Source organism: Sturnira hondurensis, unplaced genomic scaffold, assembly GCF_014824575.4.
Source record: "Sturnira hondurensis isolate 20B ecotype Veracruz unplaced genomic scaffold, ASM1482457v3 Scaffold0022215, whole genome shotgun sequence".
Lineage (NCBI taxonomy): Eukaryota > Metazoa > Chordata > Mammalia > Chiroptera > Phyllostomidae > Sturnira > Sturnira hondurensis.
This window is the reverse complement of record NW_028094846.1, coordinates 2663410-2686697: the sequence shown is the minus strand read 5'-3', so window position 1 is coordinate 2686697 and position 23288 is coordinate 2663410. Positions and strand designations below refer to the sequence as shown.

Below are 23288 nucleotides of genomic sequence, written 5' to 3'. Positions count from 1 at the left end.
CCGGGGGAAGGGTGGGGGTGGGTAGGTGGGAGGGGCACGTGTGATAAGCACAGACAAGACCAAAAGGGATAAACGAAGGATCACAGAATTGCTGGTGGCAATGGGTGCTCCTTCTCAGGCATTTTTTTTTTGTGTCTTGGGACCAGAGCATTTATCGACTGTGCCCCACTAATTCCTTAATTCAATAAACACTTATGGAGCCTTTGCAGAAGGCTGACAGCTGGGCAGCCCCGGGAGGTGACCGGCACACACTGCCACACAGCCACACAGAAAGGACGGGTCCCTGTAAGGCCAGGGAACGTGGTTCTGGGAGGGTTCTGGGGGAGGGGCGACACCAGCCTGCACGTTCTCCCGTACTCGCCCGTTAGTTTTATGAGACAGGAGCACAGGGCCTGAGATTGGCCTCTCGTGTCTGACACACGTGGCTCCAGCAACTCCTGGCTATGTGACCTTCGCAAGTCCTTGAACTTCTCGGAGCCTTGGTTGGCTTGTGAACAGTCATAGGGATATTATTGGGACAATATTTGCCTCAGGGGATTGTCGCAAGTCTTGAAATACATGCGGAGCCCTTGTGGCAATGCCCAGCACTCAGGCGCCGTGACCTGCCGGCCCCATGGCCAGGCCACAAGATGAAATCTCCAGTCGAGGCAGACCACCGGTGCCCCCAAAATGGTGCCCTCCAGTCCCTATGCAGGCCTGGAATTAGGACCAGACCAGCTCACGTTGTTTATCCTTTCTGCATATACTGTAAAGTATGCATGCTATATAAAAATATATATGGTGTCCTATATATACTACATGAAGCACACGTATACCATAGAGTAGTTTACAAAGTGTGTGTTAACTTTGTGCGTTTGGTACCTATAACATGGTAACAACTCTTTCAAATACATGACGTCACTCGTTTTAGTGGCCAAAGCAGCCTGCACAGCCCCAGGTTCCACCCCCCCTCAGGCCAATAAACTGGCTTGTCCGTGGTGCTGCACTTGGGAAGTGGCCTGAGGACACGGACTTTCTGGCACAAGCCGGGGTCTTTTCCCCCTGCTCTGTGCTGTTTCTTAGACTTAGGCTCAGCACCGTGCAGCCCATGACCTTGGCCACCAGAGAGAGAGAGACCAGATGGGAGCGTGCACCCAAATAGCTCAGCGCAACCCATTATTTCCGGAGCCAAAGCAGCCCTTCTTGGGCTGGAGCCCTGCCATCCGCACTGCCCTAGAAGTTGCCTGAAGTTCGCTAAAAATCAAGCAGGGGTGAGGGAGCTCTGGGGGGGCCTGATTGGAAACGGGAGCTGCGTCCAGCGGCTGTGTGCTGCCTCTCTCCCCTCACAGGGCTGCTCCTTCCTCTGTGTCTTCGGGTTCCCCGGGGAAAAGGTGCCCGACGAGGTCACTCACGCCCTGGAAAGCGCCGTGGACATATTCGACTTCTGCTCTCAGGTCCACAAAATCTAGTGAGTGCTGGCCCTGCTCCCGTCTGCCGGTCCCTGACCCTTCTGCAGGACGCAGGGAAACAGGACAAGGGGGTCAGGAGAGCAGGAGAGGGCTGTCTGGACCCGCAGAGGGGGCACCCCCAGCTCCGCCACAGTAGGAGGGGGTGCTGAAGGCGAGGCGAAGGAAGGACACACCTCGAAAGCCGGCCGGTGGCAGGTTTGCAGAGAGGCTGACTGGGTGTCACTGTGCTTCCGGCCTGCTGCTCGGTAGAGCCCAAATTCCTCGAACCTTGTTGGAGTCCCGAGCCTGTTTTTAACAACTGGGAGGTGAAATGAGTTCTTGGGTTGAGAATTTATACACTGACGGGGCCTCAGGTGGGTCCACTCACAGTACAGCTGGAATTGTAGGGCTTGCTGCCCGCAGCCCTGGCCGCCCCCAGGGCTGGTACCCTCAGCTTCCTCAGTCTCAGCATTCTCCTGACCCTGACCCACGGCCCTGACCCTGACCCGAGACTCTAATGGGTCACCCCTGCCCTAAGCATTTCAGCCCCTAGTCATCTCTCTGCGCCAGTGGGTGTATTTGCAAGGGCGGATCTTGATGGCACATGCCTCTCCTGAATTACAAGGGCTGGTTCTTCCCCACAATAGCATAGAGTTACATTGTCTCCGACTAGTCATTTCCACTGATGGGAAGTTACTTGCCAGAGGAACAGCTCAAGTGAATACTTCAAAGAACCAGAAAAGCGAACCGAGTTACCACCTCTGAGAACCTAGCTCCAGGTCTCAAACTCCTCACCCCTCCAGGCCACCTGCAACCGCCCTGAGCTGAGTCCAAAGGGGAGGGAGTGATGGACTGAACATCCTCTCCCACCCCTCGCTGCCCCCTCATCACCATGTCCCCCTGTCCCCCCCCGCCCCGACTCACTATCTCTCTTCCCCCACAACCCTCTTCTTGCCGGGGGCCAGTACCGTTTCCGTGGGCGTGGCCAGCGGGACCGTGTTCTGTGGCATCGTGGGACACACTGTGAGACATGAGTACACAGGTGAGCTGGGCTAGCCGGTCCCCGCTCTCCTTTCAGCGAACCCCGGGCCTTGCCCCCGGCTTGGGGGAAGGACTAGAGAAGCGAGGCGTGGGCCCTGCCCTCGGCACCTTTGCCGTCTTCCGGACGGAGCCAAGTCGTGAGGTTCTGTCCACAGACANCGCCCCAGTAGGAGGGGGTGCTGAAGGCGAGGCGGAGGAAGGACACACCTCGAAAGCCGGCCGGTGGCAGGTTTGCAGAGAGGCTGACTGGGTGTCACTGTGCTTCCGGCCTGCTGCTCGGTAGAGCCCAAATTCCTCGAACCTTGTTGGAGTCCCGAGCCTGTTTTTAACAACTGGGAGGTGAAATGAGTTCTTGGGTTGAAAATTTATACACTGACGGGGCCTCAGGTGGGTCCACTCACAGTACAGCTGGAATTGTAGGGCTTGCTGCCCGCAGCCCTGGCCGCCCCCAGGGCTGGTACCCTCAGCTTCCTCAGTCTCAGCATTCTCCTGACCCTGACCCACGGCCCTGACCCTGACCCGAGACTCTAATGGGTCACCCCTGCCCTAAGCATTTCAGCCCCTAGTCATCTCTCTGCGCCAGTGGGTGTATTTGCAAGGGCGGATCTTGATGGCACACGCCTCTCCTGAATTACAAGGGCTGGTTCTTCCCCACAATAGCAGAGAGTTACATTGTTCTTTCCACTGATGGGAAGTTACTTGCCAGAGGAACAGCTCAAGTGAATACTTAAAAGAACCAGAAAAGCGAACCGAGTTACCATCTCTGAGAACCTAGCTCCAGGTCTCAAACTCCTCACCCCTCCAGGCCACCTGAAACCCCCCTGAGCTGAGTCCAAAGGGGAGGGAGTGATGGACTGAACATCCTCTCCCACCCCTCGCTGCCCCCTCATCACCATGTTCCCCTGTCCCCCGACCCCGACTCACTGTCTCTCTTCCCCCACAACCCTCTTCTTGCCGGGCGCCAGTACCGTTTCCGTGGGCGTGGCCAGCGGGACCGTGTTCTGTGGCATCGTGGGACACACTGTGAGACATGAGTACACAGGTGAGCTGGGCTAGCCGGTCCCCGCTCTCCTTTCAGCGAACCCCGGGCCTTGCCCCCGGCTTGGGGGAAGGACTAGAGAAGCGAGGCGTGGGCCCTGCCCTCGGCACCTTTGCCGTCTTCCGGACGGAGCCAAGTCGTGAGGTTCTGTCCACAGACACGGTGGCCGCGCCGTGTGCGTTCTGGGGCTTTGCATGAGACAGAGGGGTCCTTAGGGGGCCTTCCTAAGCAGTTTCCTGTTAACGTGACACATCGGCTCTTCTTAGTGCCTGGGGTGGGTGAGGACCGCTACTTATAAATCGTGACTGTTGGCATGGCTGGCAAATAGTACCAACTCCAAAGAGAACAGCAAGTGGGTGTCATCTTCTCAGGATGTCGCTGCTCTTTCTACTGCTTCCCGCCTCAGTCCTGCCAGGGTTTCAGATGTTCAGAGATAACACATCCGAAACACTGAAATAGTTATGTCGGGAATGATGCCACCTCTGAGATTTCCTTCAAAGTGCTACAGCATGGAGGGTGGGTGGGGCCGCGGCCAGGGCAGGCTGGCTGTGGGCTAGCGGCTTTGGGACTGGGCGGTGGGCACAGGAAGGGTCACAGGACTGTGTGGTCGTGTGTGGCCAGACTTCTCCATAATAAACAGGTCTTTTTAAGGAGTACCTTGATCAGAAGCATTGAAGTTTGTTTTGCAGTTAATGCCTCACTGGTGGTGCTGTTGACCCAGGGCTTGTGGGGGGTCGGGCCCTGCTGAAACACCATCAGGTGCATGTGTGTTAACTCAGGAATCTTCGTCAGCTCCTGTCTGAGATCGACCCTGTTGTCCCCATCGTACAGAGCAGGAAACTGAGGCGCAGAACAGTTCAAGTAACTTGCTAGCACGCTAGGAAGCGGTAGAGCTGGGGGCCAGCCCCTCGTAGCTCGGCTTCCGCTTCTGCGCACCACAGTGCACTCCCCGCCGATCCGGCCCCGAATCAACCTGACCCACACACCCTTTCCAGCCCCTTGCTCCCTCTTAAGGAATCACCAAATGGAGGTGGCTCGTTTGGAAAAGGAAATGAAATGACAGAGTTCATGCTCAGACACATACGGATGCAAACTTGTGCCTCCTCCCTTGGAGGTCAGTGGCCCAGGCCTGAGCTGTGCCTGTCCATCCTGTCGTCGAAGACTGAGGACACCTCACCTGAGGGCCCTGGGGCCCATGGTGGCCCCAGTGCAGAGCTGTCCCCATGCACGGGCCCTCCCTCTCTCAGCAGAGCTAGCTGAGTGAGTTAACTGCCTTCAGACTCTCAGCAGCCGTTGGCTGAGTAGGGTAGTGGAAGGTGAGGCTTACATCATCCCTGAGAGGCCGAGGGAGTAAAGGCTTAAAGTGCCCCTTGGGGACAGTGTGGTCCAGTGGCTGTTTCCCCCTGCCCTCTGCTTTCCTCTCCTGTTCCAGTCATTGGCCAGAAAGTCAACATCGCGGCCAGAATGATGATGTACTACCCGGGCATCGTGACCTGTGACTCCGTCACCTACAACTGCAGCAGCCTGCCGGCCTACTTCTTCAAAGAGCTCCCGAAGAAGGTCATGAAAGGCGTTGCGGACCCCGGGCCCGTCTACCAGTGCTTGGGCCTGAACGAGAAAGTGTGAGTGTGGGCGCTGCCTGCCCGGGGCTCCTCGGGAGAGAAGGGGGCAAGGGCGAGAGCGGCCCGGCCAGCCGTCCCAGCTGAGAATCCAGCCTCTGCCCCTGGAGTCTGTTCCTGCCCAGCCCGGGGCCCAGGTCCCAGACCTTCCCCCCTCCGCATCCTGCTGACACTGCAGCGCAGGGGAGGCCCCGTCCCACACTCGGTTCTGAGAGCCAGAGGGAGACTCCTCAGAGACCGTGCACACAGAGCAGGGCCCCTCCCCACTGAGCACCTCTGTGGGCCATGCGGACCAACCGTGAATTTTTATCCGCCGCACCCACCTCACGCCAGCACTGCCAGGACCCCACAGAGTGTGAGACACTGTTCCTCCTCGGGGCCGTGTGCACAGTGCCTCCCCCGAAGCCCAGCCGGGCCCCACGGGTGTCCCTTTGGGGCTTGCCATCCTGCAATGGCTTCCCGTCACTGTCAGGCTGGGGTTTCAGTTCTTTGCAATGATACACGAGGTCACCACCACCCTTTCCCACCTCACCTCCCACTGCGCCCACCCCCCAGCTCAGCCAGCCCGCTCTTCCCTCCTGTCACACCTGTGTTACCCCGTGAGCTCTCTGAGGGTCCCGGTGATTTCCTGGTCATTCTCATACCCTGGCACTTGGCATGCAGCGGGCACTCCGTGGTGACGAGGGAATGAATGGCTGGCTGGTGTGGAGTAGGCACAGGTGCTGTCCCTTCTATTGTCCAGCTGGAGTCTGGGCCTGGAAGGGTCAGGGGAGGGAACCAGGACGGCAGTCGGGCCAAGGAGTCCCTATCATCCACCTTTGTTTTCCAGGGCTCGGCCCGGCCTCTCGGCGTGCATTCACCACCAGTGAAATGCTGTTCAAATAGGCAAATGAATAGTTATAAGTTTTGTGAGCCCTTATTAGACATTGGGTACTTTATCTCAAAATACATAATGTATTCTTAACATGAACCGTATCAGGTGGAAGCTGGTATTATTTTCAGTTTATAAATTTCACAACTGAGGCTCGAAGCTGTTAAATGACTTATCTGTGGTCACGAATCTAGTAAGCAAGAGAGATGAGGTTCAGAAGGCAGCCTTAGTACAACCACGAGACCTCAGTGGTTCGCAGCAGACATTACTTATCTCAGAGGTAACAGGGGTCCCACTGGTCTTGGCTGGATTTGGCTGTCCTTGCCTCGGCTCATTCACGCCCCTCAGGTTCAGCAGGTTGTTGGCTGACCCAGGATGCCCCCTGGGGGGATAAGTGGGCAGTTTGATTGGCATAAGTGGGACCCTGTGTCATCCTCCGTCAGGCAGGCCGTCCCGGCCATATCAGAAGAGCAAGAGAGAGCCAGCCCAATGCACAACCTTGGTGTTGCGTTTGCTGGCATCCCATTGGCTGAAGCATTCCCACAGCCACGCCCACCGAGGGAGGGCACTGCCAGTTACCTAGCCAAGGGCACAGACACTAGTGGAGGCCAACCTGCCTCGGAAATCCAGGCTGCCTGGTCCCAAGGCCTGCCCTCTTCCCAGTGTCTGTACCATCTCCACAAACGAGAGAGTGTAGAAACCTACATACAAACGTGAGCAGGGCCTGGTTCCTGCCCTGAGAGCTCACAGTGTGACGGGGGAGACCGACACACACACATGTGACACAGGAGACTTGGCCACGTGCTGTAACAGAGGCGTATCGAGGCAGAGCGCCATTGTGGACAAGGGAAGGAGCCATTTGACCAAAAAGCCTCCTTCCAGAGAGACGGTGCAGTGGGTCAAGTAGACGTGTGTCCACGTCCACTCTGGCCTCCTCCCCGCTAGCCATGGGGCCTCGGGCCAGGGAAACTCTCTGTACCTCAGTTTCCTCACTCGTACCGTGGCCATCATAATAGTATCTTCTGAATAAGGTTTTGCCAGGAGTTAAGGAAATGATACTATGTACTCGAAGCTGTGCTGGGCACAGGGCGTGTACTCAGCAAAAGCAAACTGGGACTGTCTGTGCCCATCGCGGACGCGTCCCAGCATGGGAGACGATAGGCCACTTGCAAGTCGATGGGATCCTCTGGTGGGACCCTGGTTTCCCCGGAAAGCGGTCAGTTCTACCAAACAGACTCAGCAAGTGTTTATTGAACACCGCGCGGGTGCTGAGGAGAAGGCCGCCATGCGTGTCGTTTGGACTGCCTATTACCAGGCAAGCACGCCTGCTCCCCTCCGCCTGGCTTCGGCAGCCCTTGAGTCAGGGCACAATCGCGTTAGAGACCGGAAAGGAGGCGTCCCGGGGCCCAAGGACCACCGCGGGCTCCCAGGATGGCTGGCTCTGACTCCTCGTCTCTCCCCTTCTCCCCGCCAGCATGTTCGGGATGGCGTACCTTGTCTGCAACAGGAATGAGTTCTACCCTTTGCTGGGTAGGTACAGGCCTCGACTTTCAGACTTCTCCCTCGAGCTGTAACAAAACACACAGAAATGTCCGCCAGTGATAAGTCTGTAGCTTCGTGAATTATCACCAATGACCCTATGGACACCATGCAGACCGATGAATGTGGGGGTGCTCAGGGAACCCCTACATGCTGATCTCCCCCCACTTCCCAAAGAGATGGCATGAGAACATCATACAATTGCACATGCCTTCCCTTAACCAGCGGAGGATGGCCTGGGCCCTCCACAGTCTCCATCTGTCCAGAGGACAAGGTTCGGCCCCAAATGAGTCTCCAGCTCTTTTGACAGAATTGCTGAGAGATTATGGCTAGCTTTCAGATTTTAATCTGGGCATCCCGTGGCATAATTTTTAAAAAGATTTTATTCATTTATTTTTAGAGAGGGGAAGGAAGAAAGAGAGAGAGGGAGAGAAACATCAGCATGTGGTTGTATCTTGTGGGACCTGGCCCGCAGCCCAGGCATGTGCCCGGGCTGGGAATTGAACCGGCACCTCCTTGGTTCCCAGGCCAGCACTCAGTCCACTGAGCCACACCAGCAGGGGCCCTGTGGCATAATTTAAATGTCCACAAAATAACAGTGACAGGGCTGCAATGTCAGCTGACTTTTATTTTTCTCTTTGCCTTTTCCAAATTTACCATATTTCCTATAGGGAGTGTATGTTTTTAAAAAGATTTTATTTATTTATTTTTAGAGAAAGGGGAAGGGAGGGAGAAAGAGAAGGAGAAACATTGATCAGTTGCCTTTGCACGCCCCCAACCGGGGACCTGGCTCACAACCCTGGCATGCACCTTGACTGGGAATTGAACCAGTGACCCTTCAGTTCACAGGCCAGTGCTCAATCCACTGAGCTACACCAGCCAGGGTACACAATTTCTCAAGTACAGCTGGCAAGTTTCCTTCACAGACTTAGAAGTAAAATAATTGCAAATAAAGTACTCTATCTGTGATCATTCAATATAGGACCCTAACTATAATAAATGTATTTCCTAACAAAATAATCTATAAATGACTTCTGTGTTATAGAAAAGAAAGACAAGAATTAGAGTCAGCCCTGGTTTAATTCCTGGCTATGCAATCCAGGCAAACTCCAGTTTTTCTGCACGAAAATTAAGTGGACATTCTACTACATGTCATGAGAGTAATTTCCCTCACAACACGTGGGAGTCAGAACTGGGGGGAAAGCCGTATTGTTAACTGGAAAGCTCTAGAAAAAGATGTCAGAACATTTTGAAGTGCAGAACACTGGACGAAAGTCCGGGAACAGCCCCTTGGCGGGGGAATGCCGAAGGTGGTCTTAGGTGCGCTATCGCAGCGTGCTTCTCTACGTTTCCAGACCATTCTGTGCTGATTGAGTTTGCTTCCTTTAAAAAAAAAAATGGCAGGGCGCGACAAGGAGATCAGCTACTTCAGGAGCAGCATGAAGGAATTTCTGACGTCCAACTGCAGCCGGGTCCTCATGTACGAAGGGATGTCGGGCTACGGGAAGAGCCAGATACTCATGGGTCTCGAGTACCTGTCCCAAGGTGAGAACCACAGGTGAGTGGCTTGCCATGGCCCTTCCTTTCCCGTCAACCCAGAGAATGCCAGTGCCCTGAAAAACTCGCTGTCTTAGTGCTGCTCTCCTTTATGTAACGGGTCTTTTGCAAACTCCACACACTCTCTCGACCATGGGGTGCCCTATACCCTTGTCCTAGATAAACAAGTAATGATAGACACACAATGAGCCCAGAAAATGGGAAGCCGGGCTAACCCCAGGGGGCCTGATTTAATGGCAGACAGGGTGTGGACATCAGTGCGGTAAAGCTTTCTACACAACCCCAGCGTGGGGACCCAGCCAGTGACGCCGCCCATCACTGGCCCAAGCCCTTCCGCCCTCTCTGGGAGCAGGAGTGGGGAATGACAGGTCCCCGTGTTCCCTCCGGGACGCACAGCTGGGGGCCGTACTCACACTGTTCGCCGTCCACAGCACACGTGTCCCCAGGGCCCTCCTTGGGACAGCCTGCCTAGCACCTTCATGTGCCATTCAGCCTGGTATTTAGTAACGGTGACAGGAACCAAGAGGATGATGGCACTGGCTCCTACGCTGCTTCTACCACCTGATCCGAAGGCGGGAGGGAAAAAGGCTTTTTAGCCTTATATTATTTTTAGCTGTATTTGCACACTTTCTAAATGTCAGGGCTGAAAGAGGCCGGGTTTAAAATGCCTTGAACATCGTGGAGGAGATAATTCACGATAACCAGGAGACACCCAGGCCTCCCTTTACTCTAGTACTTAGGGAGTTGACCCCGTGTCCCGGGACCTGTTAAGCTCTGTGTTCGTTTGCTGGGGTCGTTGTAACCGGGCGGTTTCACCAACAGAGATGAGTTGTCTCTGAGTGCTGGGACCTGGGAGTCCAAGAGTACGGTGTCGGCAGGGTGGGTTCCTCCTGACAGCCACGAGGGGCAGCCTGTTCCGGGCTTCTCCCCTGGCTTCTGGGGCTTTGCTGGCCACACTGGGTGCTCCCCGGCATGCAGAAGCATCACCCCAATCCCTGTTGCCCCGCATGGTGTTCTCCCTGTGCGTTGTCCAAACTTCCCCTCCTAAAGACAGCATCGTTTCAGATTAGGGTCCCGCCCTGCTCTGCGCCTTAACTTCACTATATCTACAGTGACCCTGCTTCCAAATAAGGTCCCATTCTGCAGTCCTGGGGGTCAAGGCCACACCACAGCTCTGAGGGGTTAGAGGGAGGACACGAGTTGTCCCTGCAGATAGTCTTCACACCCAGATGGAAGACATCCGGTCCCTGCCCTGAAGGAGCTCTTGCAGAAGAGAGAGGGGACAGTAGAAATGGAAGGCAGCGAGGACAATGACAGAGGCATGCATAGAGTGGGGTGGCAGCAGATAGAGGGTGTGTGGCCTGACCCTGGGGCGTCAGGGAAGGTCGCAGGAGGCTGTCCCTGAACTGAAGTGGACCGGTGGGGGGGGCACAGTGAGTGGGTGTGATAACGCCCCAGGCTGGGGAGGCAGCCGAAGCTGAGGCCCGGAGAGAGTCCGCAGCTCAGGGGGTGCTGATTGCTGGGGGTGGGAGGCAGGCTGCTGGGCAGAGACTAGCCGGAAAGTCCACTGTGAGGCCTTGGAAGGTTTTGTATGTGACATAAAGGAGTCCAGACTGACCCCCCGAGGGAACGGGAGGCCCTGGAAAACTGACGGGAGGGAGTATCTGCACCTCTCTTGATACGTCAGCCCTGTGGAGGCAACGCACTCGGTGTGAGGACGCCAGGCAGGGGCAGGGGCCTGTCACTCGGCAGCACGGGAGGGCCCGCAGCAAGGTGGAGGCCATGGGGGGATGAAGCGACAGCTGGGTGAGCGGTCACAGCTCCTGGTCCGGCAGACTGTGGCTGTGGAGGGGACGCAGGGGTGCGGAAGCGTTTCCAGCTCGAGTGGGGAGTTTCCGTTGCAACGGGCGCATGCAGAGTCAGAGCTCCCCTTCGACCTCTGTGTCTCTCAAAACGCACATTTAAGAACTCTCTCCCGGTTCTTCTCTCTGCACCCTCCTGATTCTTGGCTCTCTTGTAAACAGGACCATTGCTATCGCACTGACTAAGGTCAGCTTCCACCAAAATTTTTATACCATCCAGATACTCATGGCCAACGTCTTGGGTCTGGACACCTGCAAACACTACAAAGAACGACAGAGCAACCTTCAGAATAAGGTCAAGGCGCTGCTGGATGAGAAGTTCTTCTGCATTTTCAATGACATTTTCCACGTCCAGGTAACTGCCCCGTGCTGGGCTCCCGCAAGAAGCCGCACCAGGGCCGGCCCAGCCGGGGCTCCCTGATTCTTTGTGCCTCAGCGTCCCCTCGCCCTTACGATCCCTCTCTGTTCTCACTGGAGGGTCTGTGTGGTGAGGCAGGGGCTCCCAGCCTTCCTCGAATGAGCGCCCCGTTCCTGAGACCTACTGAAGGTGTCGAGAAATGTCACACCGGGTGCCACCCGCTGGCTCATTTTCCCTCACCTTTCCCTCATCGCTGCATGATACTCGCTAGCCTGTAGCACAGACTCCCCTGCTCCCCAGGTGACGGCCAGTGCAGAGATAGAGTGTGCTCTGCCCCTCCCTGTCTCTGTTAGATTCAGCGACGTGGGGGAGTAGCACCGGGAATGCTTTCTGGGCTGTCCGACACGTGAGGACTTCAGGGCACAGAGCAGCCCCACAGCTAGCGGCTCCCTTGGCTGTCTTCCTGCACTTGATACTCTCCCGACTCTTCCCACAGTTCCCGATTTCGCGAGAGGTCTCCAAGATGAGCACCTCGAAGAAGCAGAAGCAGCTGGAGGCCCTGTTTATGAAGATCTTGGAGAGGGTAAGAGCGTCTGTCTGCGGGGCCGAGCAGTGGGGGAGGAGGCTGGACAGCTCAGCCCAGAGCCTCGGGGCCTCAGGGCTCCAGCCTCCACTGGCTGGAAGCTTTGAAGTGTTTCACTCTCCTTCCTCCTCCAAACTGCTGCTTGGAAAATGCGCAGCCAGGAGTCCTAACCCTGATGCTTCAGAGGGGCTGGGGGTGGGCTTAGGGACCTGTTGAGCGCTTCGCTTTGGTTTGAAAGCTTCTCAGGTGGTTCGAATGTGTCATTTAGTTCGGAAACCGGCATTGAAGCTGTGCTTCACCTACAGGCTGTGGTAACAGCTCTCTGCGCGTGGCCTCGGCGGGTTTCTCCGCCTGCTCGTGACTCATTGTCCTCAGTGAAGAGATTCCCCCGCATTCACCACCTCCCTGAGAGTCAGGAGGGTTAGACGAGCTCATGTATGGGGGGAGCATCCCACAGAGCCGGCGACCACGGGAGCCCCACGTACATGTCAGCTTCCACCCACGTTCAAGAGCATCCGCTTCACTCTCCTCGGTTTAAATGCGACGAGACTGGAGCCAGTGGTGGACTGTGGAATCGGTGCGGGTTTTTCTTCCCACTTCACTCTTCTCGGCTCACAGATGAGACCGACCGTACCACTAGTGACAGTGTTCTCAGCATCCCGTCCGGGAGGAGCTGACTTCCTGGTAACACAATGGGGCTGTCAGGGTATAAACCTACTACACAAAGCAGGGTGTGATACTTTGTAACGATGGCCTTAGGAGAGCTGATGTTTTACAGTAGCCGGTGCTGCTTTTCTTTATAAAAACACAGAGGGAATGAATGGGTAACCCAGCCTCTTCTCCGAGTGACCCCAAGGGAGGTGAGCCCGGCCTGGAGCAGGGGCAGCGGGCAGGTCTGTCCAGCACGTGGCAGTGCGGCCCTGCTGGACAAGGGCCGACTCTAAGGTGTAAGGACACTGTGGCCTCAGCACCTAGACAGTGCCTGACCCTCACGGAGGCCCCATCAACACTTAAGGAGTGAACAATAATTCAGACCAGGCAGCATACACAAGAAAAGGGACACAGGACCTGTGTTAAGTGTAATAGTAGCCAGAGGTGCCTCGGGCAGGGGCTGGGTCCGCCCCCTTGGGCCCTGCGGTCCCCAGCACCAGCCCAGTGCTGCCCGGTCCCTCTGTGCTGGATAAACACTGGGTGACTGAGTGGTACATAGCTCCCCCTAGGAGGCCTCTGTTTGCCAACAGGTTAAAATGACATGTAGTGGCCCTGGCTGGTGTGGCTCCCTGGACTGAGCACCAGCCTGTGAACCGAAAGGTCGCTAGTTCAATTCCCAGTCAGGGCACACGCCTGGGTTGCGGGCCAGGTCTGGGGGTAGGGGGCGCTCAAGAGGCAACCGGTCAGTGTTTCTCTCACACATTGATGTTTCTCTCCCTCGCTTTCTCCCTCTTTTTTCCTCTCTGAAAGTAAGTAAATAAAATCTTTAAAAACATTTTTTAAATGACATGTAGTTAACATCCGTTATTATATGTAATGGTGATTTACGCGGTCACAATCCTGTCTACCCTACAAATCTGCATTCTGTTTGCACACAGATCTGACTAAGTAAGAGTCCGTTCCCACCAGCTCTGTCCACTTGCCACAAATTCCAAGTTGGGAGGATCTAAATGAACAAAGGGTTACTGGGACAAAAATACTTAATGCCAACCCCCACACCCCAGGGCAGACCCCCACGGGCTCGCGATCCCCCCGTCCCACAGCAGTTGCCTCCTGTTTCTGTGCCTTGTCCAGACCGTGAAACAGGAAAGGATCATTTTCATCATCGACGAGGGCCAGTTTGTCGATCCGGCCTCCTGGGCCTTTCTGGAGAAGCTGATCCAGACCCTCCCTATCTTCATCATCATGTCCCTGTCCCCGTTCCCCGACACACCCTGCCCGTCTGCCAGCACCATCAAAAAGAACAGGAACACCACCTACATCACCCTCGGGGCCGTGCAGCCCAGCGACATCCGCAACAAGGTCTGCCTGGACCTCAACGTCAAGGGCATCCCCAAAGACCTGGACCTGTGAGTAACCTGCCTCTGTGCACAGGGCTCAATGCCTGCACCCGCTGCCCAGGTCCTAGCCTCATCAGGTTCTTTAGGTTGTGGCTTCAAGTGCCTCTTTCAGGATTCTTGCCAGGCCCGTCTTCCCATGGGGCCGTTTCTCAGGCTGGGCAGGAGGGATGTTGCTCTCCCTCTCTCTGCCATGGTCTTGCTTACGCCTGCTCAGACTGCCTGGTGACTTCCGCTTGGCTTCCCTTCCCTCAGGCTGGGCATGGGCGTACGCTAATCAATTCTTAGTCAGGACACTGTGTGAGCAAGTGATGCGAAAGGCACACTGGACACCGTGGAAGACCACAACCTGTAACTAAGCGTGGTCCTGCTCAGCGGGCAGTGGCGTGGTGTGGCCTGGTGTCCGCAGGTCTGTCTGCACACCTTGAAGGCTGGCTGTCCAGTCAGTGTCTCGGGAGCTGCTCAGTCACCCCCTCCTGAGCTGGATGGGGGGACCCCCTGAAGCAGCACCTCTCCCTTAGCTGGCTGCTCACGGCCCACCTGGTATCTGCCTTGCTTCTCTCTACGGCCTAGCTTCTGGAAGAAACATTTAAATGGTCACTTATTGGGTGAGGAAGAGGAAGCAAGACTGAGAATGTACCTTATTATACCGTTTTGGCTTTGGAAAGAGCTAAATGGTTTATGTAACTAGAAAAATGAAAGAAAGAAAAGAAAGCAATCCCTACGCATGGAAAATGAGCCGAGACCTGTGGAGAATGAGAGATCATTTTCTGGTCATGGAGAAGACTCGGCTCTCCTTCCCGAAAGGCGGCTCTTCCGGGTACACAGGCCGCCTCGCCCTCCCGACAGGTACCTGGTGGAGGGCAGCTGCGGGATCCCCTTCTACTGCGAGGAGCTGCTCAAGAACCTGGACCTGCACAGGGTGCTGGATTTCCAGCCGGTGGAGTCCGAGGAGAAGGCCAACGTGACCTGGAAGAACCTGTTCAGTGAGTCCCCACAGCACAGCCCTCTCTCTGGCTCAGAGCAGCGGCCGGATGGGCTTTTCCATGGGCTGCTTCCCATCCGGGTCAGAGGGCTTGGGGGGTCGGAGACTGAGGGACCTGGCACCCCAGGTGGTGAGAGAGCGTGGCACGCTGGCACACTGGGAGACGACGTGTCCGGGCAGGTTTACTACGTGAGCCTTGCCATGTCCCTTTCTGATGCTCACCATGTCGTAAGCAGCTGACCTTCTCCCCACGAATGTGTTTGCACCGAGTGTGAGCATCTGAACACACGTGAAAGTATATGTTGTTACGTGTTATCAGGTACATCCAGCTGATCCTTGAACCTGATTTTCCTAAAACTGCATGTCCTATGGAAGACTTCCATTCGTTTTGCTTATTTATTCATTTTTTTGGAGGGGAGAACAAAACATCTTTTGAGTAAACTTAGATTTTCGTAGATCAGTTTTACTTAAAACATGGTATTCCAGACTTTTCGGGGAGCCAGTGCGCCTCTCTGCCTGCCCTTCCTTGAGTGAGACCCACCCCCCGGTTTATCGGAAAAGCCGGATCATGCCACCCCACTGACTGTCCGCTCTTCTTCCCTATTGTGTCCCAACAGAGAACGTTGCTAAGCCTACAGAGGAGTTAAAGAAATTTACTCTCGGCGAAGAGGGAAGCGAGGAAATCTGCAAACTCGCCAGAGGGGTCAGGTTGAAAAACCTGTCTCCACCAGCATCGTTAAAAGGTACAGAGAGCCTGACCCTGCGTTCATGGTCCAGGACCTAGACCCCCGCTTTGCTTCCAGTGGGACAAGTGTCTGAAAAGGAAAAAGGAAGGCCCTGCCCCCTGGGATTGCTGGTTTTGTGCCGCTCTGTTCAGGGGGCCTCCCGGGAGGCTGGGCTTTTCTGCCTCTGGTCAGGAACCGCCTCCCTCTGTGCATGTGGCCGAGTCTGGTTTGAGCAAAGTTTTCTTCAACTGCGTGAAAGAATGAGGTACAGTGGGGTTTCAGCTCCACCGAAACCAAGTAAGGAGAGAGAAAATGGAGCACGGAAACTTCTGCCTTCCACTTTTATAAGAAATGACAAAGAAGGGAATGTATATCAGAGATGTGCCATTATTCTTTTAAAGAAAAACGATATTTTCCAAGCCACGTTCTTGTCCACATCCAGCCCCCATTCCCGCCATCTCTGAAGAACGTTCAGTGTTTGAAAGGATGACGGAGGGAGGCCTCGGGCTCCTCGTTTCCAAACCAGCATCCGGCTCCCTTCCGTGTTTTCATTCACTGTGTCTGTGGACCTAGCAAAGTGGGCGGACTTGGCCTCTGGAGTGTTCTGTGGGTGAGCCGAGACGTGCTCCTTTTGTCCCTGATGAGGGTGACGTAATGGCCTTCTGGTCGAGAGGCCAGGGCCCATGGGCGCTGTGACAGAGAGTTTGGAGGGGGAGTTGGGATTGGGGCCGGGGGCCTCTGACACTTGGTCCTGAGCGTAGAGAGGCTAATGGGCTGTCACAAGGATAAAGGAGCCTTGGGGGGAGGTTGTGGACAGGCTGCTAGCTAGGAGGGTCCAGGACAGAGAGTCTCCTGGGGAGAAGACAGAAAAGGAGCAGCTGCGGGGTCAGCATGGGACGTGGACGGCAGGCCCAGCTCCTCCAAGCCACTGTGGCCCCCGCAGCCTCTCCTCTCCTCACAAACCCTGTCACGCATCCATGCAACTTCAGAGCACCTGGACCACGCCCTTGCTTTCGTCTGTCTGCGGCCCCGGGGCGCAGCTGTAGACCGCGAGGCCTGCCTGTTTGGTGGTCCCAGAGCGAGCACTTTCTGGGATGCGGGTGCCGAGCAGACGGTGACCGGTTCCCTGCTGTGTGGCTTTGCACCTGCAGAAATCTCTCTGGTCCAGCTGGACAGCATGAGCCTCTCCCACCAGATGCTGGTGCGGTGCGCGGCCATTATCGGCCTGACCTTCACCACCGAGCTGCTGTTCGAGATCCTCCCCTGTTGGAACATGAAAATGATGATCAAGGCCCTGGCCGCCCTCGTGGAGGGCAACGTCTTCCACTGCTTCCGCAGCGGCAAGGACCTCTGCAGGTGTCTGAAGCAGAACGCCACCTCATTCGAGGTGAACTTCCGCTCCCTGTCTCTGCGGCCCACTGAAGAAATGGGTGAGTCGGGCTGGAAGGAACCCGCACGTCCCCTGGGGTAAGGGCGCAGCTCACTCAAAGAGCAGAGCCGGCTGAGCAGCGGGAGCTGGTCCCCGCCCCGCCCTCCGCGCCCCTGCCCCCGCTGACGAGCCCCTCTGTCCTCTCCAGCCCACCAGGTGAACGAGGAGCTCCGCGAGCTGGAGAACGAGGTCATCGAGTGCCACATCATTCGCTTCTGCAAGCCGATGATGCAGAAGACCGCCTACGAGCTGTGGCTGAAGGACCAGAAGAAGGACATGCACTTGAAATGCGCCCGCTTCCTAGAAGACAAGGCGCACAAGTGTGCCCACTGCCACGGCGGGGACTTCATTCCCTATCACCACTTCACGGTGGACATCCGGCTCAACACTTTGGACATGGACTCCATCAGGAAGATGGTTAACTTTCAGGAATTCAAACGTAAATGTTCTTCTTTCATAATTAGTCCTAACCACCCCTGTGGGTGTGAGGGTTTCAAGTCCCCCAAGGGCTTGGGCACAGGGAGGGAGGAGACTTTGGCAGCAGAGCCAGCAGGCGGGGAAGGGCTGGGGTCTTCATGGGGTGGAGTCTGGCAGCAGCGGTCTCTCTGTGAGACGGTCAGCAGGGGTTTGGGGATAAAGATGAAGGCCACAGTTCACAGTGAACCATCCCAAGGAGCTAAACAGAGCCAGCGGAATTCCCACCAGGCATGTGGGGGTCGGGGGGGTCAGACATGGTGAAGTGGGAGCAAGACCAAGGTCCTCGAGGAGACGAGAATGTTGCTTTCTCCGTCTGGCTGGGCGCAAGGCTCGGCAGAAGAAGGACGTGTGTGGGAGAGAACGGGCAGGGCCGAGCAGGTCAGGGCCCCAGGGAACAGGCACCAGGCTCAGGGCAGGAATCCAAGGCCGCCCACGAAGCAAAAGTCACAAAGTGATAAATTGGCAACACAAGCCTCCAGCCACGTGACCTGGGGAAACCCAGTGGAGGATTCGGGGTGCAGGCGTCAAGGGCACAGGGACCCGGTTCCCACAGGCCTGAAGGACGGCAAAGCCGGGACAGCCACACCCACTCCAGCCCTTGCTTGTGGGCAGCCCCAGCCAATGGCCTCGGGGGTTACAGCTGAAGCTGCTTGGGAGAGGGGAGGCCACCGTTGAGGAGTCCATATCGTAAGGATATTAAGGACCGGGGAGAAATTTGTGTCCCTAGAGTGCTTAGCACATAGAAGGTACAAGAGAAACCCTTGTCCATTCTCTGTTTCACACACATTGTCACTTGATCCTCATATATCAACCTTGAAAGTAGGAGGTTGTTTTCATTTTACACGAGAGAAAATCGAGGTTCTGGAAGATTAAAGACCTTGTGAGGTGCCATGGAACAGGTGACAGAGTTTATTCAGTCTCAGGTCAGTTCGTTGCCAGGCCCGTGCTGTGTGCCTTCCACCTGAGGTCCCCCGATGCGCAGGGCTGGCCTTGCGGGGCACCCTGGCTGAGGAGACTGGCGCGGTGCATAGGGGCTGGGGCAGGGGTGGCCCCAAGAGTGAGAGGGCAGCCCCCATTCCGTCCTCTTCCAGGACTTGATCTGAGAGGAAGCAGCCTTGCCCTGTGGTCCACGCTCACCGTTGCTACTGCACTCACCCTGGCCAAGCTCCCTTTTTAAGAAAGAGAGATCTGGTTGAGAGCCTTGGAGTACATGCATAGAGTCTGTCCACGAGGGTGCCCAGTCCCTCGTGGGCAGGAAGATGATGAGACATGAGCTATAGTCTGGTCTCGTTGGGGCAGGGAAGATGTCAAGGGGACGTTTTGTCCTTGCAGCTGAGTCTCGTGCTTGCTACTCCTGCTTCTTGCACCTCCCCTCACGCATTACAGCTTTGAAAAATTGGGAACCCATTTTTAACTCTTGTTCTAAAAGCAGTGTGTGTGTAACATGAGGTTGATACTGAAATTTGTGGCAAGCGTGAAAATGCAATGGATGCTGCAAACCAAAGGGAGGTGAGTAGACAGACAACCAGATTCACAAAGAAAACAGCCGAGAATCAGTTCCAGTCTCGGAGCCTTCCTGCAGATTGGGGACATGAGGAAGGGCGAGGAGAGGGCCGGGATTTGGGAAAGGACTTCTCTGGTGAGAACCCGCCAGGTGCCTGAGCCCCCAAGGTGCCCGCTGCCTTCGTCGTCTCGGCCCCAGTTGGGTGTGTTCCTGGGACTCCGCTGGAGCGCAGAGAAGACAGGGCCTTCCTCCCCGCTGAGGGCCCGTGAGTGCCCCCAGGAGTGGGGTTTAGGATGTGAGGGTGGGTTCACAGATTCACGTTTAAGGGTACAGGGCAGGCCTTCTAGGTAAACAACTGAAAGTCATGGGCATCCATCCGGATGGAGTTTAAAGTCAAGGGCAGATGAAATTCCCAAGGAAAAAACTCGGATGGAGAAGGGAGTCCAGGACAAAACTGAGGCTTCCCGGCATCCGGAATCTTGGCAGAGGGGTGGGAGCCAGGAAGGGAAAGCCCTCAGGAGATGGGTGTCACGGAGGCCAGCTAGGGACCAGGCAGTCACATTACAAGGGTGAATGAGACGTAACCCTTAGCAACAGGGTGGCCACAGGTAACCCTGACAGGAGCGGTGTTAGTAGGAGGGTAGAGGCCTAGTCAATGTCTCAGCTCCAGGTCACGTGAGCTGCACTAGGTGACGGTTTGGGGTGGATGGCAGAAGGTGACTCAATCCTTCCGCCGTCCGACAAGGACAGCGAGACGGGCCCGTGTGGAGCTGAATGGGCAGTCATTCCGTGGGAGCTCGGGTGCAGAAGCCCTTTGGGAGAAGGTGATAACGAGGCAGGTAAACAGTCCCTTTTCAAAGTAAACAATCTTTGCAGTAATGCATTCGCCTCGCTGCCAGCGGGCCGAGGCTCCGTCCCTGTCTCCATCAGTCACGGGTGACACAGAACGAGTCCCTTCCCCACACCGGATTCCTCCTCCTCCCTCACTGGAGGGGTGGCCAGAGGGCACCGTCCTCATTCGTTTTCTGTTTTAAGATCATTATGGAATTTTCTCCGGTATTGAAGTAACGATTAGACTTTAGGTTCTAAATCCAAGGTTCTGTGCCCTTCCTCGCTGAACACCAGACATCCGTGCCGGACAGAATATTTCAACGACCCGTTCAGAAAAACTCATTTGTCTACTTTCTAGCTGAAGAACAGACCAACTTTTCCAGAACAGCAATTCTGAGGGAGTTTGAGATCTTCCCGGAAGATTCCAGGTACCGGCATGTAGGACGGCCGCGGGCCAGAGCTGCCGGGGTGTGAGCTGCAGGCGGAGAGCTGTCCGGGGTGTGTGCGGGAGTGTGGTCGGTGGCACCGACGTCAGGTTGTCGCGTCCCACTCCTCTCTTCATCTTTAAAGATGTTTCGGTGCCGAAAGCTCCGCCGTGTCTGCCCCTCACCACTCCTGTTTATTTTTGCATTCGGGCAGTTCCGAGGAAATAAGAGAAAAGATCTTGAACTTCTTCGACGTCCTCATAACCAAAATGAGCCCATCTCAGGAGGACATCATCCCGCTGGAGTCGTGCAAGTGTGAGGAGGTCCTGGAGGTGGTCGTCATGCCCCTGGCCAACCACTTCCTGGCCCTGGGAGAAAACAGCAAGGCCTTGTACTACTTCCTGGAGACGGCGTCCGAGTACCTCATCCTGCAGGACAACTACATGGTGAGCGTTTCTGCCCAGCTCTCCTCCTGGCCTCGAGGCACCTTCAAGGTCGGCCTGGGGCGGGGGTGGGGGGGGGAGCCCCAGTGCGCCTTTTACTCCCTCGGGCCCTCGCTTCCGGCCAGCACACCTTTTTTTGAAAATTGGATTTCTCGGAAAGGAAAGGACCTGAGGTTGAGAAAAAAAAGTTTGAACAAATTGCAAACAGCATTTCGTGTCATTGAACATATTGCCACCTGTAGAGACCTGTCATGAATTGTCTGCCTGTATGGAGGGAGGGGGGCAGGGTGCACAGGTCATTCCCAAAATGATGCAAAGAGGGCGCTTGGCATTGGTGCGCCAGTCCCCCACAGAGTCTTCCTCAGCAGCGTCACATGGCCTTTGCCCTCCGTTTTCCCCAAATACCGGTAGGTCTTTGGCTAAGTGCAAATCCGGTCTTGACACCGTGGCCTCCAAAGAGGCTGGCCCACTTAGGTCTGCAGCACCGAGTTCTCGAGTGCACTCTCCGCCTGCCAACGCCCTGGAGCACATTTCTCCAGGGTGAGGCGTCGCTCCCTTGGACGCTCGCTCGGGGTCTTGACACACAACAGGGAGTGAGGGGAAGCCAGGGTGAAGTGAGCTGGGAAGCATGGAGCTGAGTGAGGCAAAATGGGTTTCTTGACGGCAGGTGCGTCTGGGCTTTCAGAGGCTCAGCGGCAGGTCCCTCTCCCAGAGGGTCAGCTGGCACCAGGGGCTGCTGTGGTTCTCTTACGCGTTTGGCCTGAGGCCAGCTTCCAGGGAGCAGCCGGCTGGACTCGCCCTCCAGGAGCTTCCCCCGAGAAGTGCTCCCCACACCGCCCCGCCCCAGCGGGAGCCCGGTCTGCAGTCCTCCGCCCCGCCCCACTCTGGGTTCCACCTCGCTCTGCCACAGGGGCCAGCCGCTCCTTGTGGATCTGGGGGTGTGTCAGGGTTGGAAATCAGGGAGGCTGGGGATGACATGAGTCAAAGGCAGCACTGGCCCGGGAAGTTTCAGGCCCGGTGACTGGTGTGACAGAGGAAAGAACAGAGCAGTTTCCAGATTCACCCTCTGCAGCGAGTGGACAGGCATGGACGTGAAGGCAGCCCGTGTAGAGCGCTGCCCTTGCAGTTTCCATCCCGAGTTCAGAGGCCCTTTCTCGCCAGGGGCGGGGCCGAGGCGGTGGGGGTACCCCGGGCAGCTCCGGCTCTTGCCCTGCGGTGGAGTCCGGGGCGGGGAGGCCCCGTGGGCCGACCCCCGCTGACAGCACACCCGTGCTCTCTGCAGGCGTACACCTACCTGAACGAGGGGGAGAGGCTGCTGAAAACCCTCAAGAACGACAAGTCTCAGAGCCATGCTTTTGAAACTGCTACCTTCTACAGCCTCAAAGGGCAGGTAAGAGCCGTGGAAAGCACGGGCGTTCTGCGGTTTGCCGTGGGGGCTGCCCTTTGCACCTCCTCCCCCAGCCCCACCCCCACCCCAGCCCCTTGCCGAGACTCCAGAACCCCAGGCTACTCAAACCTCCTCGCCAGCCCTGGCCAGCAGCGAGGCCTTCCTGGTCCGGGCGTCTTTATGAGATGTTTTTCTCACAGCCCCCAAATGGACATAAATGGGTAGACGTTGCCCAGAGGTAGAGGATGCACCGGAGATGCTAAACGCTAGTCCTCCGACCCTCCTCCTGCACGCCCAAGCAGGCAGCCCTCCCAGGGGTGCCCAGGAGCTGCTCCCGGGCCGGGAACTGCCGTCTCCCAGGAGCGTCCCAGAAGGACGTGTCGCGGGGCTTCTCCCCTCTCCCTGCAGGTCTGTTTCAACATGGGCCAGATGGTGCTGGCCAAGAACATGCTGAGGAAGGCCCTGAAGCTCCTCAACCGACCGTTTCCTTACAACCTGATCTCCGTGCTTTTCCACACCCGGGTGGAGAAAAACAAACACTCTTATTACATAAGTCAACAGGCCAAACAGAGCTCACCACCAGGGTAAGGGGAGGGGCTGGCAGAGTGGGGTTCTCCCTGCCCCGAGGAGAGACCCCAAGGCAGGTCTGGAGTCTGGGCCGAGGAGAAGAGGGTCACACTGGGTGGGGGCCCTCTGGGGGCAGCAGGCCTCTCGCTGTGTCCCCCCCAGTAGTGGAAGGGGCGGAGGCTGTGTGGGTCTCTCACAAGAGCCTTAACCCCACTCCTGGAGGCCCTGCCCCCAGGGACGAGTGCTCCCCACAGGCCTCCCCTGTGGATGCCCACACTCTCGGGGGTCCGGGGTCCGCAGGCAGATCTGGGGCAGGTGGCAGGCCACTGCAGAATGCGGCTGTTGGGAACAGCCAGCACCTCCCCTGAGCCGAGACCTGGCTGCCGAGAGCAGTGTGCTGTGGAGGGAGGGACCGCTGGATGGGCCAGACTGGTGGTGGGCCGCGTGGGTCCCGGCACCACACCATTCTGGCTGTGTGACTGTGGGTGAATCACCTAACCTCTCTGAGCCTCCCCTTCAGCGTCCGTGAAACAGGGCTGATGATTCTGCCCTCTCTTACTGGGCTGTCATC

General features: G+C 56.6%; 1 protein-coding gene across 1 annotated transcript in view; it reads left to right on the top strand.

Annotated features, from left to right (window-relative positions):
- The window catches only part of ADCY10 (adenylate cyclase 10), a 50667-nt gene that overhangs the window by 17628 nt on the left and 9751 nt on the right, over positions 1-23288 (top strand). The window contains exons 10-25 of the mRNA XM_037035153.1: positions 1329-1447; positions 2393-2469; positions 4940-5129; positions 7472-7527; positions 8941-9094; positions 11118-11310; positions 11810-11896; positions 13682-13956; positions 14794-14930; positions 15547-15672; positions 16806-17084; positions 17232-17522; positions 20254-20323; positions 20535-20766; positions 22046-22153; positions 22559-22734. Of these exons, the coding sequence (XP_036891048.1) occupies positions 1329-1447; positions 2393-2469; positions 4940-5129; positions 7472-7527; positions 8941-9094; positions 11118-11310; positions 11810-11896; positions 13682-13956; positions 14794-14930; positions 15547-15672; positions 16806-17084; positions 17232-17522; positions 20254-20323; positions 20535-20766; positions 22046-22153; positions 22559-22734 (2570 nt within the window). The remainder of the gene's footprint in view (positions 1-1328; positions 1448-2392; positions 2470-4939; positions 5130-7471; positions 7528-8940; positions 9095-11117; positions 11311-11809; positions 11897-13681; positions 13957-14793; positions 14931-15546; positions 15673-16805; positions 17085-17231; positions 17523-20253; positions 20324-20534; positions 20767-22045; positions 22154-22558; positions 22735-23288) is intronic.